The sequence below is a fragment of the Eimeria tenella genome, genomic scaffold, assembly GCF_000499545.2.
Source record: "Eimeria tenella Houghton genomic scaffold, Eth_scaff6, whole genome shotgun sequence".
Taxonomy (NCBI): Eukaryota; Apicomplexa; class Conoidasida; order Eucoccidiorida; family Eimeriidae; genus Eimeria; species Eimeria tenella.
The window spans coordinates 189,368-206,721 of record NW_013543423.1 but is presented as its reverse complement, the minus strand read 5'-3'; the positions used below and the strand labels follow the sequence as shown (position 1 = coordinate 206,721).

The following is a 17,354-nucleotide window of genomic DNA, read 5'->3' as shown; positions in this document are numbered from 1 at the left end:
ATGAAAACATCACCACAGTTTTCAGTAGCACCAGCAGCAGCAGCTTCGCCTGCTGTAGCTATCCCAGAAAGCAACCTACCAGTCAGACGAAATTCTCAAGATCAGCACAGTGAAGCAGCAGGAGCGGGGAAGATGGCAGCAAGGGCAGAAACAACAGCAGCAACAGCAACAGCCACCGGTACTTGCCCAAAACCCGAATTTAACCCCTTCTGTAGATGCCCAGAAGAAGGCGAGCGTCCATATATTGGTGCAGCAGTACGCGGTGCGTTTGTTGCGAAGGAAACAGTGGACCCAGTAGTAGCACCACCTGGAGGGTTGCCGGATCCTGGTGGGGAGGTAAAAATTGACGGGAAAGTCGTCGATAATGCGTCAGAGGTGGCTTTTAGAGTGACTGGATCAGTGGATACTCCTGCAGCGATAGGAGCGCCAGCAGCACCACAGACAGCAGCAGTAACTATGGGGGGCGATATAGCTTTTGCAGTTAATTGCATGCAGAGTCTGGAGCGGCCAAGTGCAGCATCGCCTGCAGGAAGAGTACCTGCACCACCGACAGTAACCCCAACAAACCGCCCTGGTCGCCGTCAGTGGCGTCCCTCAGAGCAGCAGCACCAGCAGCAGCAACAGCAACGCCAGCAGCACCAGCAGCAACACTGTTGGTTTAGCGACGTATTGTTTGCTTACAATTTACGTGTCGGATTCACTGTGCCCAGAGACGTCCACGTAGAGAGCCATCCGCTATCTGTCTACGGAATGGGGGAGTTCAAGAGCGGCCTTTGGGGCAAGGGTGCCAGCAGTAGCAGCAAGACCAGCAATAGCAGTAAAGACACGCGTAAACTCAAGGAGACCCAGCAAACAGACAGCCAGCTTGCAAACAACGTGCGCTGGTTCTCAGCCTGTTGCAGGCAACAGCAGCAGCAACAACAGCTCCAAGATAGCAGCAGCAGCAGCAACAACAACAGGGCTGGCTTTTTACCATCGCCGCCACAGCAGCAACAAGACGACTGCCTACAGAGCTGCCTATTGCGGACTGGACGCTATGTAGGACTAGAGAACTTGGGTGCCACATGCTACATGAATGTATTTCTACAAGCTTTGTACATGAATGTGCACTTCAGGCAGGCTCTGCTGCTGCTACCCACTCTGCAGCAGCTGCGATATGCAGAGCAGCAGCAGCGAGAGAAAGGCATTGTGCATGCCGAAGGTGTCATCTGTGTGGACGAGGATGCTGAACAGCAGCAGAAAGAGCAGCACCAGGAGCAGCAACAGCGACAGTTGCGGTACCAGCAACACAGTGTCGTGCACCAGACAAACGAAGCAGTGGCACTAAACCAGCAGCAGGCGCAGCAGCAGCAGCAGGTGGCCAGCATAGACGAGAGTGTCTCATCCATTCCTGGGGAAACCAAGGAAGTCAGAAACCTCTTTTTCAAGACCCCATTAGCAGCACCAGCAATAGCAACAGGGGCAGCATCATCTGCAGCTGCCGTAACCACGGAAGCAGCAATTTCAGGCACGAACCTCTCAGGTGAATCGTCACCTCGTGATCAAGATGGGCAAGTAACAATGGGAAGTCAGAGCTGCAGCGGTAGTAGCAGCAACAAGACAGCGAGCCCACACCCTGCAGGTGCTGTAACTGACGCTCCACCTTGGGCCTTAGACGAGGCTACTGCTGCTGCTGCATGCAAGTGGCTGTGCAGCAGCAGGTATGCCCTCGTCTCGGAGCTGCAACGAATATTCGCATTGCTGCAATGCGGTGTACAGGCTGCTCTCAGGCCTGACTCTCTAGCAGAGCTGCTTGCAGAGGACGTCTCCTGTCAGGTAGGCTGCCGCTGGTGTTGCTGTTTTTGGCTTCATCCTTTAAGGTTGAGCGCGTATGCCAGTTCTTGGCGCTACTGTCTTTGGTGGTGCCGCTTACATGTTTCGTCTGCTGATGCTGGGTTTGCTGTTGCAGGCCATTTGCAGCAGCAACTGTTTTCGGGATGTTTCAGATGCTGCCGTTGCAATTATCACACCGCGACATGGTACTTTGTGCTGCTTTCGTCGCAGGAGGATGCAAACGAGCTGCAGCATCGTTTGTTAGAGATGCTAGAGGTTGAGTTGGGGGGCCTGAGCAGCCCCTGGAACTTTTTGCCTTCTCTTTTCAGAGGTGCTCACCTCCAGGCAGTATGCTGCCGCAGTTGCGGATACACTGGGCTGCGGGAGGAGACTTTCTATCAGCTCAGCTGCAGCCACAAAAACGAGAAAAAAAGTTTAAAGGAGGACAGGGTGCAACAGCAGACTTCACCGTCGACAGTTACCGTAGCTGCAGGTGCCGCTGCAGGCGTCGCCACTGCCGTTAGTGGAGGCAGCGATGCACCCGATATCCAGCAGCAAGTGCACATGAGGCAACTGCAGCAACAGCTACAGCAGCAGGGGCTTGCTGACCGACGCGCAGGAGCCAAAAGGGAAAGAAATGGAGCAGCGAAGGGTACGACTACTCCACAGCAACACCAGCAGTTACTGTTGCTTCAGGCAGCGGGAGGAGTAGTCGGTGACATGTGTAATATAACTGGCGCTCCCATGGGTTTATTGTCTGCCCTGCCACCTCCAGCAGGGGCAGCGGCATCTGGTGCCGCGCCAGCATCAGCACCAGCAGCCAGTGCAGCAACAGCACAAGCTGAACGCAGCAGCTGGCGACTTGGTGAAGACCTGGCTCGTCAGTTTCAACGAACAGAACAACTACGAGGCGATGCGAAGTATTTTTGCCCACAGTGCGGCGACAAGAGGGAGGCCCGCAAGCGATTGCAGCTGTCCCTGCTGCCTCCTTATCTCCAGGTATAGCCATTGCATCTAGAGGCAGAGGAAGGCATCGAGACTGAATAGCGGTTGTCAACGGACCAACGGAAGGATAGGGTTAGGAGAATGTCGGGCGAGAGCAACACGACAGCTGCAGGAATAGACATGGAGGCATCCAGACGTGGGAATTGTCGTAGGGAATGGGGACAATAGAGACAGCAGCAGTTTATTGGAATAGAAGTAGTGTTTGCATGGTCGCTGCTTTTGCAGTTTCAGTAATATCACAAGAAGCCACAAAGGCAGCAGCCAAGATTGTTCCAAAAGAGCAACATGAGCAGGTGCAAGAGGTAGAGGCAACTGATGGGTGCCATGGACGTTGTGCTTCAGATAGTGGTGCTGCGATACAGCATCGACGTTCGAAAGCAGACTGGAGAAGTAGCACGGCGAAAGCTGCACGAGGCCCTGGAGGTGCCTCTGGTGATGGAGCTAAGAGCTGGGCTTGCGGACAAATGCAAAGTTTCTTGTAGGTGCTGTTCCCGTGTTTTTTGGCACCGTAGCTTGTGGTTTGTCCTCTTCTACATCTCTGTGTGTGGTTCCCAAACATGGTTTTGTTATTCTTGCGTTTCTGCTTACCTTTCTCATTCTGTGCATGTGGCTCACTGTTTCTATTCCCCGCCTTTTTCTGTTTCCTTGCCGCTGGCGCCTTTTGCGGGACGCAGTTTTTTGTGAGACTGCAACCATCCCTGCTAATTTCTTAAATTGCTTCGGATCTGCTCTCGCCGCTACTGTTACTCTTGCTGTTATTTTGCACATTGCTGCTACAGTTCCCCTGGGCGGCAGCGCTCCTCTGCTGGAGGCAGGTCCACTGGCGAGCTGCTACAGACTTTTCGCCGTCCTACAGCACCAAGGAGCATCTGCTGCATCTGGCCACTACACCGCAATAATTCGTGACGTTAGGTACCGGAATCAGTGCAGCAGCGCAAGCAACATTGGAGAAGTTGCAGAAGACACGCAGGCATGCCTGAGTGCTGCATCACGCTGTGCTGGCGTTCCCACGGCAGCTACGAAGCACTACGGTCGCTTTTCCCCGCATTGCCAGGGAGGTGTGGCGGATGCTAGTACTCCAGGTGCTGAATCAAGTACGAATAGTAGAGCGACTTTACCACATGACGCACTGCAATTTTCTGAACAGAAAGACTGGGAGCAGCATTGTGAGCGAGAGCACCATCGGCAAGAACCGCAGCAGCCGCAGGAGGGGCAGCAAGAGACGGACGTTCACTTTGAAAATCCCAAGGAAAACTCAGTGCTTTTTATACCAGTAAACTATGAAGAGGCTTCTCAACAGAAGCAACTGCATCAACAGCATCAGCAGTTGCTGCAGCAAACTACACACAGTAGCTTAGGGAGTAACGAGGCAACGAACCTTGCCGCAAGTACTCTTGCCCTACAAAGTGGCTGCAGTGACACTTACTGCACGGAGCGGCAGCACCAGCAGGAGGGAATGAATGGGCAGGACGGGTCGCCCTGCGTTGTAGCAGCAAATATCCTTATTTCGCCGGGAGATGCCGATGTTAAAGGTTGGGAGCTGCAGGAGCAGGAGTCTAATCTTTGCTGTTTGGGCGAAGAAGGCCTTAACGGCATCAGAGATCGCAGCAAACCTACGGATTTAATGCTTTACGATACCTCAGAAGCAAACAAAAGCAACGGCGGGATTCGTCGCAGCCGCCGCGCCGTTGTCAGAAAGCAGCACTTCTTTCCAAATTCCGACAGCGACGAGGCAGGTGCCGCAGCTCCTGGGTCTCGAGCGCGTTGCACCACCAGCCGCAGCAACATGTGCACTACAGAGGGTCCAAGTTACGCAGCGGCAATTGCTGCAGCAGAAGCTGCTGCAGCTCGTCTTGCTGCGGACCTCGAGAGCGACGACGATTGGGATGTGGCTGCGACTCATGCTGCTGATGTATTCGACCCGCAGCCAGAGCAGGAACCACGTCAGCTTCAGCGGCTACTGCAGCAGCAGCAACAACAGCAGCAGCACATAGGATCCGCCACTTCTGGGTAAGCATTTGAGTTGCCCTAACATGGATGTTGCTGTTAAGTAGCTCCACTCACAGTTTTTGCTGCTACTGTTACTGAATTTGCTGCTGTCACTGCCGCCTTTGTGGCTGCAGAACGGAAAGCGTCGGAGAGCGTTGGCCATGGGTTTACTTCAATGATAGCTGCGTCAGTCGTTTCGCCTTCCCACAATGCCCAGACAGTGAAAAGCAACAACAACAAGCACATGAAGGCAGCCTGTGCGGCACCGACGGCTTCCTGTTAGAGCAACACCAGCAGCAGCAGGCCCCAGTGTCATTTCCCTGCAGTCCACCCTTGCAGCAACAGCAGCAGGAGAGCAGCAGCTACTTGCTCAGCAGGACCGTCCACAGCGTGACTTACATAAGGGGAGATATTGTAGCTGCACCTGAAGACCCTCCGTTGCCCCCAGCACTCGAGTCTTTTGTCGTTGCAGAGGTGATTCTGTTGCTTTGATGCACTTGTTAACCTATTGCCTCCCGCTCGGTTGCTTTTTGCTTGTCCAGATCTAGTTACATTTTTAATGCTGTTGTAATTTGTCTTCTGTATCACCTTGATTGTACCGTGTCTCGTAGATTTGCCTGTGGTGTCTTTTTGCCGATAAGCTGGTGGTGTGGTGGCCTCCGACCTAGTCTTGTTGGCTGTTTGTGCTATTTTTGGCTGCCGCTGCTAACACTACGCTGCTGTGGTTGCAGAACGAGCGCTTGTTCAGTCGCCTACGAGAGCAGGAGGAGCGCACCCGGCTACTAACAAGTTTCGTGCTGCAACAGCAAACATTTATCTCGCACTTGCTGCGGCAGCAGCTGCCTGCAGCATTGCGACAGTTAGAGCTTCAGCGGCAGCAGCTCGAGGCGCGGCAGGCATTTGATGCGGCGGTTGCTGCGGCGGAAGCAGGGGATAATGCCGCCGCAGACACAGCAGAGAAGCGGCAGTTGCTTCCTTCACTGCAGCAGCTAGCGTTCGTACCCAAGAGCTGGTGGTCTTCATTTGTTAGGGGGACGGACTATCCCTGCGTGTCAGTGCTTCTGCCTCAGCACCTCCGACCTTCACGAGACAGCTCGAATAGCAATTCATATTTGCATAGTGCAACAGAAAGGGCAGCCAAAGCTGCGGCAACTGCATCCCCACAGCCACAGCAGCAGCATGATCTACACGAACCGGGGGAGAGTCTACCCGACATGGACGAATTGGACGCTTCTGTACATCAGCATGGCAACCAGCAGCAACAGCAACAGCCCAAGAAGAGTACAAGGAAAGGCAGCACTGCGTGGACTTCCGCCGTCTGTCCAGAGGTTCTTGAAGAAGCAGGCGTCGTTGACTATAGCAGCATTCTCTGTCCTCACTACATCCGGCGTGAGCTGCTGGTGCACGTTCTGCTGTTGAACATTTTGCTACTATCCTTTACTTTCTTCGTACATTTATTGGTTTGGAGCTGCTTCTGCGGACGGCTTCTACATGCGACGCTGGAGCTTCATTTTGCATCTAAGGGAGAAAGTGCTTGTTCTGTTGCCGTTCTTGGTCACACATCTGTAAACGCTATGGCGCTCATTTTTGTGTGCTGCTGCGGCCCCTGTTGTCTTCAGATCTGAAGCGGCAGCGAAGTATCGGCAAACGTCCTTCATTCTGGTCGGCAAATGACAGCAGCAGCAACAACACTAGCAGTACGGTGGGACGTCCTTATGGTGTTGACCCGCTTGCAGTGTGGAGTGGGGAAGCAAAGCTCATTCCTGTCTCTGTACTCAAATCTATTTTCACTGCTGTCGGGCTCCGCGCGTCAGTGGAGACGCCGTTGCTGCAGCAGGCCGTCTGTAGCAGGTGCGCGGCAGCACTTCGGGGCCTTGCGGATCTATCAGCCCTGCAACACAGAGAGGTCGATCTTTTTGTCTCAGCTGCAAAGCAGCAGCAGCTGATTGCGTCTGGCGGGAAGGCTGCCACTTCAGTCAGTGATCTTGAGGGTACCACTTCCATAGTTGCTGCCACCACTGCACGGGCAGCTGCCGGAGGCAACAACTGTTTCTCACTGACACAGGCACAGCAGAAGCCTCAAGTACCCTGCGAGCGTACCCACGAACCAGCAGCAGAGTTCCCAACACAGCAGCCTCAGCAGTCACAGTCACATCAGCAACTGAAAAGCACGCAAGAAGAGGAGGAATATGTTTTTGTCTCTCGGCGCGTTCTGCAACACATGTTAGGGCAGCACGCGGTGTACCTAAGCAGCTGCAGCACAGCAGCCAAGGACGGCCCCCGTAGCGGCCCTGTGATGACACTACTAGCCGCTGCTGCTGCGACGCAGCAGCAGCGGGGCTCCCGAGCAGGTAAATGCAAGAGTCGGCGAGTCTGTGGAGAGAGCGCTTTTGCATGGGCTGCGTATGAAGATGTCCGCAAAGAAGTCATAGCAAGTCGCGTGTGGCCTCTTGAGGAGGAAGCGTCTGCTACTGGAGCAAGTGCAGTGACAGGCAGGGCCTCTCCTGGGGTCGGGCTAATACGCGACACGATTGGTGGTTCGCCTGGTCTTGAAGTGGACTCGGCTAGAACCGGAATTGCGACACATGAGGCTTCCTCTGGTGCCGTTGCTGAATTTACGGCTGCTGGCGCTAATCTGACATTGGATGTGTCGGGCGAGCTCCTCTGCTCGCACGGAAATTTGCTTCCGTTGCCACTGCAGCACTCCAAACAAAAATTATCCCCCAGACTTTTGGTGTGTCGCCCTTCCTGCACTACGTTTTTTAACGAGTTGCGCAATTGCTGCACATAGTGCTGAGCTATTGTTGCTATCGTTCGAGTCGTAGTACTGCTGCGGCCTTCGTTACCCAGGCGTGCTGCAGTTTCTGAGAAATCAGCTTTATGTGTTCCTGGAGTTTGTAAGCTCATTTCACATTAGGTTTGTCACTGCGTGTGGAGCAGGTTCCCGCCGCTGCACTGCTACGGTATCTCTCGGTGGAAAGAGCCAAGTGGCCACTTCTCAAAGAGCTTGATGTTCCGCAGCCTTTGGCCCTCTCGGCATCACGGCTTGTCCCACAGAGCACATCGGAATGCACTGTAAGCATATGTCAGTGGCAGCGATAATAGTAGCAGTGGCGCTGGCAATATCAGAAGCATTCCGATTCCGGAAGCAGCAACAGAAGGCCCACGCAGGGAGCTCTTGTATGTATCTAATTTGTGACCGTAATTTTATCTTAGCTTCCTGGCGAGTTGTGATGAGGTGGATGTTCGGCGTAGGAGGTCGCAAGTGTCGCTGCATTTGACTTTTGTGGTTCGCAGATATGTTTCTCTGAACAGCAGCAACAGCAGCAACAGAGGCAGCGGTGGCGTCATCGCATGCGAGAAGAGGAGAAAGTCCTTGCCCCTGTTCTTGGTAGCCGTTGGACCGTCAAGAGAGAGCCGCTTCAGGGAACATCTAAGTACGACATTTCTGCTGTTGCTTCAATGGCTCCAATGATGTTTCTGCTTGCCGTCTGGCTGTCCGCACGAACACTTCTTGTTCACAGTTTTTGTGATTTGACTGCTTGCAACTGCATGCAGTTGCAGCTCGACTGTTCAGCTGACCTGCTATCGAACAAGTTTTGTAGCTAGTTAGTAACTTGGGTGCGCCAGTTGTATGATTAATGTCACGGAAATGTTGCTGTTAGTGAAGAAATTTAGCTGCCTTTACCTGGCATGCTCGTTTTTCTTTTGGCAACGCTACAGAATGCATGCGTGTCTTCCCCGAGCTGGAGTGTACCAACTGGTTCCGGAGGTTTGGCGATCTCAGTGGCAGCAATTTGTGGCATCAACTGATGAAGAGACTGTAAGGCACTCGTTGCAACTAAAGACTGTCTTTTTATGTTTTTCCGTGTACTCAACATTTATCGCCTAGTTGTAGGACCGCATTTGTTTCTGCTACGTCGATGTGTTTGGAACATTTTGTGCTTGTCTTTTCTTCTGTATCTGTTGATGGCTGTCCTCCTCATTCAGTCGTTTGCTCTGAGGTGTCCCGCTTTTATTGATCCATCTGCTTTGGTTGCCGCTGATGGTGTAGGGTTCGGATCTGCGGCCCCCGCCCCTCGACGTCTCGGCGCTGATATGCGATTGCGCTGTGCCTGGCCTGAAGGTGGATCCAACAGATTCAGTTTTATCGCCGGTGAGCTGCTATGGAGGGCAATGTGTACAGCCCTAGTGCCGTCTATACACTGTTTCGGCAGGAATTGTATGAGTGTATTTCGGCATTCGCTCTTGAACGCCTTCATTTTTCTCGCCCTCAAAGATTTTTTCTGTCGTGTCTCCCGGATTACGTTTCTACGCCCAGGCATTCCTTTCTTCGCCGCCTCCTTCTGAGGCTGCCATGTACTTACTGGTGCATGAATGTCACTTCAGCCTTCTGGAGAGTCATGGCTATTACGGCTTTAACAGCGGGGATGCTGTTAGAGCTACCTTAAGGGTTAGCAAGCACAGGCCACCGGAAATTGCACATTTAGAGACATAGGCAGGCACAACCACAGAGATGGACAGGCGGAGATACGCACAATGAGGGGCAAGAAGAGACACACAGAGAGATAGAGTCGTCAACTGAAGAAGAGACACATTTGTAAGGGCGTCTGGCACTCGCTTTTCTTCTTTGCAGGTCTGGTTGACGCCAGCTGGCTCTCGTCATTCTGCCCCAGTCTTTTTCTTTCCGCACCTAAAGCCTTGCTCGTCTTGCGTCAGTCGTCTGCGGATGCAGTCTCAAGGCTTGTATGACTTCCCTGCTGTTGACCTCCCCATCCACCTCGCAGCCAATTGTCACCATGCACTCGTGACTTCGCAGCAGCAGCCCCAAGAGCAGCAACAGCAGCAGCAAAAAGGTAACAGGAGCCGCTCCGCTCAGGGATTAAGGCTCTTTTCAAGGAGAACGATGGCCGAGGTCTCAGGGGCCATGCCGGTGAGGGCCCTGGCACTCAGTAATTGGGTTCGAGAACTATGGGTCGAGCGTTGGGGATCAGTCTTGCTGTAAGAGGTTTCCTTTTATGCTTAAAAACACCCCTGTGAACGGTCAGAGGTTCGGACCGCTAGGTTCTGCTCTCTTTTTGCTTCTACTTTCTCTGCTGTTCTCTGTATGCTCCCCTTGATCATGTTAGGACAGTTGTTGAGACTAGAATAATGGGCAGCTGTCAGGCGCTCCTCTGACCTAGTAGCGTCAGTCTCGCTTGTTTGGGCATGTCTCAGGTCGATTGCGTGGTTGCATCGGTTGTGGCAGCGGTCAGCGAAACCACGGAGTCGATTCGTCGCGTCCGCGTGGCTCTGCGGGTTCCGGGTGTGTCTGTGCTTTTTGCAAAACCAGAAGCGGCTACTGCAGCCGCTTCTGCCAATAGCTCAGATGACGGCGTAGGCGGAGGGGAGGGAGTGCTGCCAATGACTGCTGTGCAGGTGGTTGGTGGCAAGACCCGATATGTCGAGCTGTCAAACCTCGTGGCTTCAGGTGGAGGCAGCGTCAGAATGCGCCAGCTAGGAGTTCGAGTAGATGCAGAGTGTTGCGTACACTACACAGTAGATGGAACTGACCCTGCTCCGCCTGAGGAAATTCTGGGGCAGCAGCCGGAAGTGGAGCAGCAGCCGCTTCAGCACCAGCAGCAGGATGTCTTAGAAGTATCGGCACAGTCCACCAATGATACCAATTGCAGCAACAACAGCACAACCAGTGCCAACAGCCCCCTTGGCAGCAGCAGTTGCAGTAATATTAGTGGGAACAACAGTGTTACGAACCGTCAAAGCACAAATACCGGCAGCGGCAGCTGCAGTTCTCCTCGCTCTTCTACGAAGCCGGACCACCATGAATGCCAGGATGACGGAACATTGGTGCGTATCTCACAACCGTTTGTTCCTATGCAGCAGGATTAGAAAGAGCGGCACCCACCGCACTGCTCAGGTCGAAATAGCGGAAGGACTCGACAGTAAGCAGTGACAGGAATGCCTTACTTATGTGACGTTGAACTTCGTCCACACACCCCAGAGCATCCTGACAGCAACTGTAATGACTGCCATTTTCATTACATCATTTTTTTGACTTCGGTGGCTATGTGTTTGGAAATCGTCCATGTCGTTTTGTCACATCGGGCGAGAAGCCCTCAGCTTTCGTCATTCTTTGGAGGTACTTCAGCCATCCACGTTTACCTGCTAGTTGAGTAGGTGTTGGCGTCTTGGAGTTGCAGGACCCTTTATGGTGGTTTCGTTGCAAGTATTTGCAGTAAAACAATGGTTTTTATCGCATGATCATGCTACTTAGGATTCAATCAGTTGACGCCATCGGCACTGCGACGCGTAGTTTTTTGCAGGGCTATTAACTTGAAACAGTGAATGGAGGGACTTCGGTGCTACGTAAGACGTAAATTAGGAAGCAGTTGAGGGGAAATATTCTGTTTGAACATCTACGTGAGCGAGCTAGCAAGCAGAGCTAGGTGTTAGTCAATGTGTACGGTTCATTAGGGAAAATGGGGCTCGCTCGTGCCTGGCAACTGGGCTAGCGCAGGATAACGCAAGTGGGCGATGCTGCGAGGTGACTTGGCATAGAGCGTAGCTACAGGCGAGCTTCAGCGGATCCGTTGTCAAAATGCATCCAGATGACTGTGGTGCTTATTCATTAACCGGCGAGCTCTGCAGCAAACAGCGAGCATTTCGCCAATATTTCCAGATTCACCTTGAGAACAGGGCAGGAGAATAGCTGCTCGATAGGCGACAAATCAAGCAGATCACGGCGGGTGCGACGTTTAGAACGTGGTTTGTTTTCTATGAAATGCCTTATCTAGGGCAGTCTTGGGGGTTGTACCGCGACGTTGTGTAGCTACCTCAGGGTGATGTAGTTACGTTGGTTCCACAAAAGAATGGCTGGGAACAAAATGCTGCTGAAACATCCGAAAACATGCTTCTGCAGCATTCACGTCAATATGAAGGTGCCACTGCTCCGTGAGTTGCCAAGCTGTTACCACACGCCAATGTTCCCTCTTATGCTAGTTGGCAGCTGGGCTTTTTTGCCGACGTGATACCACTTGACCACCTCTCTCCCAGAAAAGGTCTTTACACTGCTGCTACATGCAGGCCACCCTAGTCTTACAGGTTGGCTCCCTTGACGCTGTTGCAAATACCACTGTTAGTCGTACACACATGGCGCACCTCATCCTCCTTGTTCTCCCCTGTTAATAGTATCCATCACTTACGCTGCAAACAGTAGTTCATTTGCCGACTCTTGAACCTGTTTCACTATGCTGAATGCAGAAGGAAGCAGCGGTGCGACGACTCTGGTGAAAAAGCCGCAGCAGGACAGCTCTACAGGTCCAGCCAACGCAACTCCTTGCGCCGTAAGGTGCGTTGCCGCCTACTTCACATAACAGGTAGTGTATACTCTTTACAGATGAGAAACTGGAAAATTATCTGCTGCTTGTGTGTCAGCTACGACGGTGTACAAACAATGCGGTCGTTTGTGGTGACCGCGTCACACTAGATCCCCTGCTCGGCGACCCTTCAAAATTCCAACGCCTGATGCTCGCCTTGTTGCAATTTAGGTTGCCTTATATGCTAAGTAATGGGGTGTAGTTTAATTGAGGTACTTCTCGCGCAATTCTACTCAAGCTCTCGCAAACGGCTGCTCTGTCCCACTACTGTTCGGGCTGCGGTGGCTCGAGTGGAAGGCACCGGCGCTTTTGTATCCTTCTTCAAGCCCACGCATAGCTGTTTGTTTTACAGTTGAAACTTCCCTCATTTCTTCTGGGGCAAGCCGGAGCTTATCGCCTAACTTCTCATCCGCTCACCCCCCGTCAGGAGCCCCTCTTCATTGTGGAAGTGGCTCCGGTTCATGGTTAGCGTCGTTAGCTGGCCTGTGGTTTCTATGGTAATTTTGTCTTAAGCACTGATGGAGCGGAAGCAGCAGCTGAATCTGGCATAGATGCCCTTGAACTTTCGCGTAGCCAGTGGAGAGACCAGTGGGCCCCATCCAGGTCTTCACGCATCAGACGCTCGAGGCGCACTTCCACAGAAAAATTTACACATGACCAGGGGGTATCGCGATAAATTGAACTATTGTACGCAGAAGCAGCGGCTGTATCTGCGCCATCGCAAATCATCGCAAAAGCAGTAGCCTAAGCCACCCCTCGAAAAGCCGTTGTAGCGGCAGCAGCAATATTATGCAAAGGAAGCGGTGTTGATTTCTGTGTCAATGACGGACAATGCGAAGGGAGCGGCAGCGGTACCTGCCAGTTCCACTGCACCTGCTTCTGAGCAGCACTTGAAAACAGGTGTTGCGCCAGCCCATGCAACACAAACAGCAGCAGCAGCAGTGGAAAAAACTGCGGCACAGGCTGCAGCTGCTAAGGCAGCTGCTGCATCAGCAGCTGAAGCTGCGGCTGCAGCCCACATCGCTGTTGCTGCAATGACGACTCACGAACGGGAGACAGTTGCTCACGCCGCAAAAGATGAAGCAACTGAATTGCATGGGCAGACAGTTTATTCTCGCCGCAGAAGTGCTGGGGAGGAGGCCGCATCTAATGCTGCGAAAGCAGCAGAAGAGGCAGCAACGGCAGCAGCAGAGGCAGCACTTGGGGCAGCAGCAGTTGCCGAAGCAGCAAACGTTGAGTCTGAGTACCACACCCCGACACAGCTGGAGGAGTTTCTTGTTTCCCAGGGGCTTCGTGTAGCTGTTGCTCTCGAGACAGCTGCAACTGCAGCTGCTGCTGCAGCTGAGGCTGCAGGCCAGGTAGCGACGTCGACAGCTCGCTACGCTCTAGAGACTTCAAGCGGCTCCATTGCTGCGGCAGCCCAGCGCTGTCACGAAGCTGCAGCTTCTGCTGTAAGCTCAGCTTTATCTGCTCTCTCGGCAGCAGCGGTATCTACAACTGATTCCATTTCAGCAACAGCTGCTGCAGCACGTGCTGCACTGGAAGAAGTCACAGGAGCAGCAACGCGGAAAATTGTGGATGCTGCAAAGGCTTTCGAAGATACTATTGCCGCCAAAACAGCTGCACTGGAAAGTACGCTTCTTTGGAGGGAGTCTGTTGAGTCCTATGACAGTGAGATGAGCAGCAGCAGCAGTAGCTTTGGTAGAAGGAAGGCCCTAAGGCGACGCACCTCATCGCAGTCGAGCAGCAGCAAAGACAGCAGAAGAAGCAACAGGAACAACTCAAAGGGTCGGAGCTCGTTACTGCGCTATTTTTCGTCTGACTATGAACGAGAAGGTAGCGAGGGTGGTGCGCCCGAAATTATTTCCAATGAGGATGAGACAGCACACAGTCGAAGAGGAAATGCTGCCATTGCTGCTTTTCTCGCTGACTCCCGGTACGAAGGCCTCTCACTTTCGTCCGAAACTGGCTCCGGAGATTCCACTGAATGTCAAAGTACAATGGTGCCACTACAGCCTCCTCCTGCAGCGGCGATAGCTGCAACAACCAGCGCAACACCAGATGACAGTGTTGATGCCATTGTTGCCGCTGCGGCAGCGGAAGCTGCCGCGTGCGAGGCTATCGCTGAGCAGCAGCTGCATCAGCGGCACGAGGCAAATGGTTCTCGCAGCCAAGTTGTGTCCCGTTTAGGGGTTTTTTCCGCAGCAGCTTCGGAAGTAGCACAAGCAAGAACACCACCATCGCGGCAATTAAGAACGAAAGTAGCACCTCCATCCAAAGTAGTATTACCAGTAGTACCAGCAGGAGCCTTGGCGTCAGCGCCAGCGGATTTGGAGACACCAGCGGCAGGATCACCAGATGAAGACAAGGAGGAAGGACTGGTTCCACAAAAGGTCGTGCGCAAGCAAGTAATGCATGCGTCCGAACCCTCACAAAGCGCTATGGATTTGCAAGATTACGAGCATCAGACGAGAGAACAAGTCCACAGCGCAGCGGAACTGGAAGACAGGAGCGGCTGTATGAGTACCCGGGAGTGGCGGATATTCAAGATTACCGAAGACGCGGCCGCCAGCGCGCGTACCAGCTGTTACAACAATAGCAGCGAGCAGTGCAATATGAACAGAACCACAAGGTGCTGTGAAACTGCCATCGATAGCAAACGCGAACCTCTTGACACCCACAGAAACGGACTGCAACTTGGGCTCGCATGCAGTGACAGTAGTAGAAACAACAGCTGCAGCTGTTCATCTCTTCTAGAGTGCTCTCTCGAGGAGTTTATGGATTGCTGCGTTTCAAGGGAACCAGACCGTAGTACCTGTAGCTCCAGTTGCTGGAAGGACACCGGTAGCGGAAACTCAGGCCTGCCGCTGCTCAATTTGCAGCAGCGCTGGACCCCTCAGCGTTTTGCAGCCGAAGCTTCTGTGGAACAAACCTACATTGCTGTTGATGCTATTGCTGATGACCAAGAGAATGAAGCAGAAGCAGCAGAAGTTATTCGTGGGCGAATAGGCCGAGCGCTGCTCGAGTGCCCTCATTTTTCGATGCCGACGATAGCCCTTCTACGGCAGAGCATCGGCAGCAACAACAGCAAAATATTTGTAGAAGATGGGCATGAGCTAAAGCAATTTTTGCAGTTCTTCCCCTTTGCATGTGTTTCTCTCAATGATCTGATGTCGCTGATTAACTATATGGGGGACCCACGAGTTCACGTAAGTTGATGGTATTGATTTTGTGCGCAACAGTTTCTTCCTTAGAGGCGCCTGTGGTAATGGATTCTTGTGGTTTTTTTTTCGCTTTCCTACTGCTCTCGCCCTTTAATCCCTTGATTTATCAGCTTTCCTCTGTGTACCTTCATACACCACCGTTTTGTTGCTTTTATGTTCAATTGTGTTGCAGACGAGAGTGGGTGGATTGGAGATTACGGCTAGTGCATTGGAAGACCCTATGAGCTTCACACTTCTGGCGGAAATGCTGCAGCATTTGCAACAAAGTGATCTGCTGCCCTGTTTGTTTCTGCTGCGTATCACGGGTTACAGCAATGCAGACCTCCGAACTTGTATGTCTCCAGAGCAGCAGCGCCGGATCTTTGAGCTACAGCAGTCTGCCTCTGACAAAGAGAGGCCTCTGCGGAACGACAGTTTGGCAGCGTTCGCTGCCATTAGAGCTGTGGGAACATCGGGAGAGGAGGGTCCCACCACCACCAGGAATAGCCGCTGCAAACGCGTTCATGGGAATACACGCTCAAGAAGCACAAGCTCCAGCAGCAGCAAAAGCAGCGCCAACAGTATAACGAGCAGCAACAACACGAACCGCGACGAGTGGGTAAAGCAACCGCTTTACGTGCCTCCCATGCAGCTGCAGAGAAGTTTAAGGTCGCTCTGTCGTCTGCTGCCGCAGTTGCGGCGGCTTGAGCTCTTTGCTCCCAGTGCGCAAACACGAGGTGCGCCAGAAGGAGCCGCTGTTGGAGCACGTGAACCATCCGCAACAGAACGAAGACACCTTGTTTTTTCTAAACTCAGCCGAGTGTTTGATTATATCAGCCCTTTCGCTGTGCTGGCTCAAGCCATGCGTTTCGAATTGATGAGCGTTAGGGTAACGAAGCTGCTACTTTGTTGCAGCAATTGCTGCTGCCTCCGCGCCACAGATGATTGCATGAATGCTGGCCATCGAAGTAACCCGGAGAAAGCCATGCGGCGCAGCAGATGTCGGGGCAAGTGCTGTAGTAGAGCTACCAGCAGCAACGTCAACCACTCGAGCTGCCGCAAAAGTAAAGGATTCCCTGGAGAGCAGCGCAGCAGCAGAACTTCCACTGATGACAAGTTCACAAGCAGCACAGCGCAGCACTTCAGCGAGTTCGTAAAAAAGAGAGAAGACACAGGCCTCGTCGAAAGGGAGTCGCCTGCTTCTCGTATGGAAGAAGCTGATCGCTTTGGAGGGGTCATTAAGAGGACAGTTTGTATGTCGTGCGAAGTTTCGGAAGCTCCTGTATTTGTTGCTTCTGCCATGAGTGCTTCGAGCAGGAGGCATTCGTGGCAGCGGTTTGTGCTTGACTCCGTCGTTTTTTCGGCGGCGATCCAAATTGACATTTAAACATACTGACGTGCAAAGGAAGCAAGGTGCAGCGAAACATAACTTCACCCGCAGTTGCGTTGAGGCGGGGGATGCCTTTTCTCTCTACACGAGAATACTCCACGCCACTCCTTTGTTTTGCACACTGTGATGCTTTTATCGGTTGTAACAACTGTCGAATATAAGATCTATCCAGTGTGCCTCTCGACGCCTTTTTTTACCAAGAGTGCTCTCAGATTGTGCTTTTGTTCCCGGGGTTTTATTGCAAAACCACTCTTCGAGCTTCCATGCTCCGCGTGCCGGGCAAAGGGAGAGCTCTGTGCTCGTTTCGCGGTTGTGTTGAGAGCAAACGTGAATCTTCTCAATTGTGTCGCAAAGCAGCCTCTTTTAGAAAGAACGTGAGCTGGTGATAGCGAGGCTGCTCGGCGTTTTCCCAGAAGAGCCTTTATCCGTATTGATGTACTGTTTCTTGATGTCTCGCGGGATTTACAATTGTGCGCTGCTGAAGTTCCGGGCTATGCTGCCGGGGACGCGTTACGTGTAGCGAGCGCTCAACGCAAGAATGTTGGAAGTAGATTTCTGCACATTTAGCTACGTGGTATT

The 17,354-nt window shown here is 52.8% G+C and overlaps 2 protein-coding genes across 2 annotated transcripts; both read left to right on the top strand.

The window, feature by feature from the left end:
* ETH_00020635 (ubiquitin carboxyl-terminal hydrolase, putative) lies at window positions 1-10,695 on the top strand (the record flags this gene model as incomplete). The annotated part of the gene is made up of 14 exons (XM_013377675.1): window positions 1-1,815; window positions 2,044-2,811; window positions 3,160-3,295; window positions 3,597-4,827; window positions 4,941-5,280; window positions 5,538-6,195; window positions 6,426-7,540; window positions 7,747-7,881; window positions 8,104-8,243; window positions 8,530-8,629; window positions 8,861-8,962; window positions 9,128-9,259; window positions 9,443-9,739; window positions 10,024-10,695. 14 exons carry the CDS (start codon window positions 1-3, stop codon window positions 10,693-10,695), a joined length of 7,641 nt encoding a protein of 2,546 aa, XP_013233129.1.
* A 2,308-nt stretch (window positions 10,696-13,003) lies between these two features.
* On the top strand, window positions 13,004-16,772 carry ETH_00020630 (uncharacterized protein; the record flags this gene model as incomplete). The annotated part of the gene is made up of 2 exons (XM_013377674.1): window positions 13,004-15,391; window positions 15,579-16,772. The coding sequence occupies 2 exons, from the start codon at window positions 13,004-13,006 to the stop codon at window positions 16,770-16,772; spliced, it is 3,582 nt and encodes a 1,193-aa protein (XP_013233128.1).
* Between the last annotated feature and the right edge of the window lie 582 nt (window positions 16,773-17,354).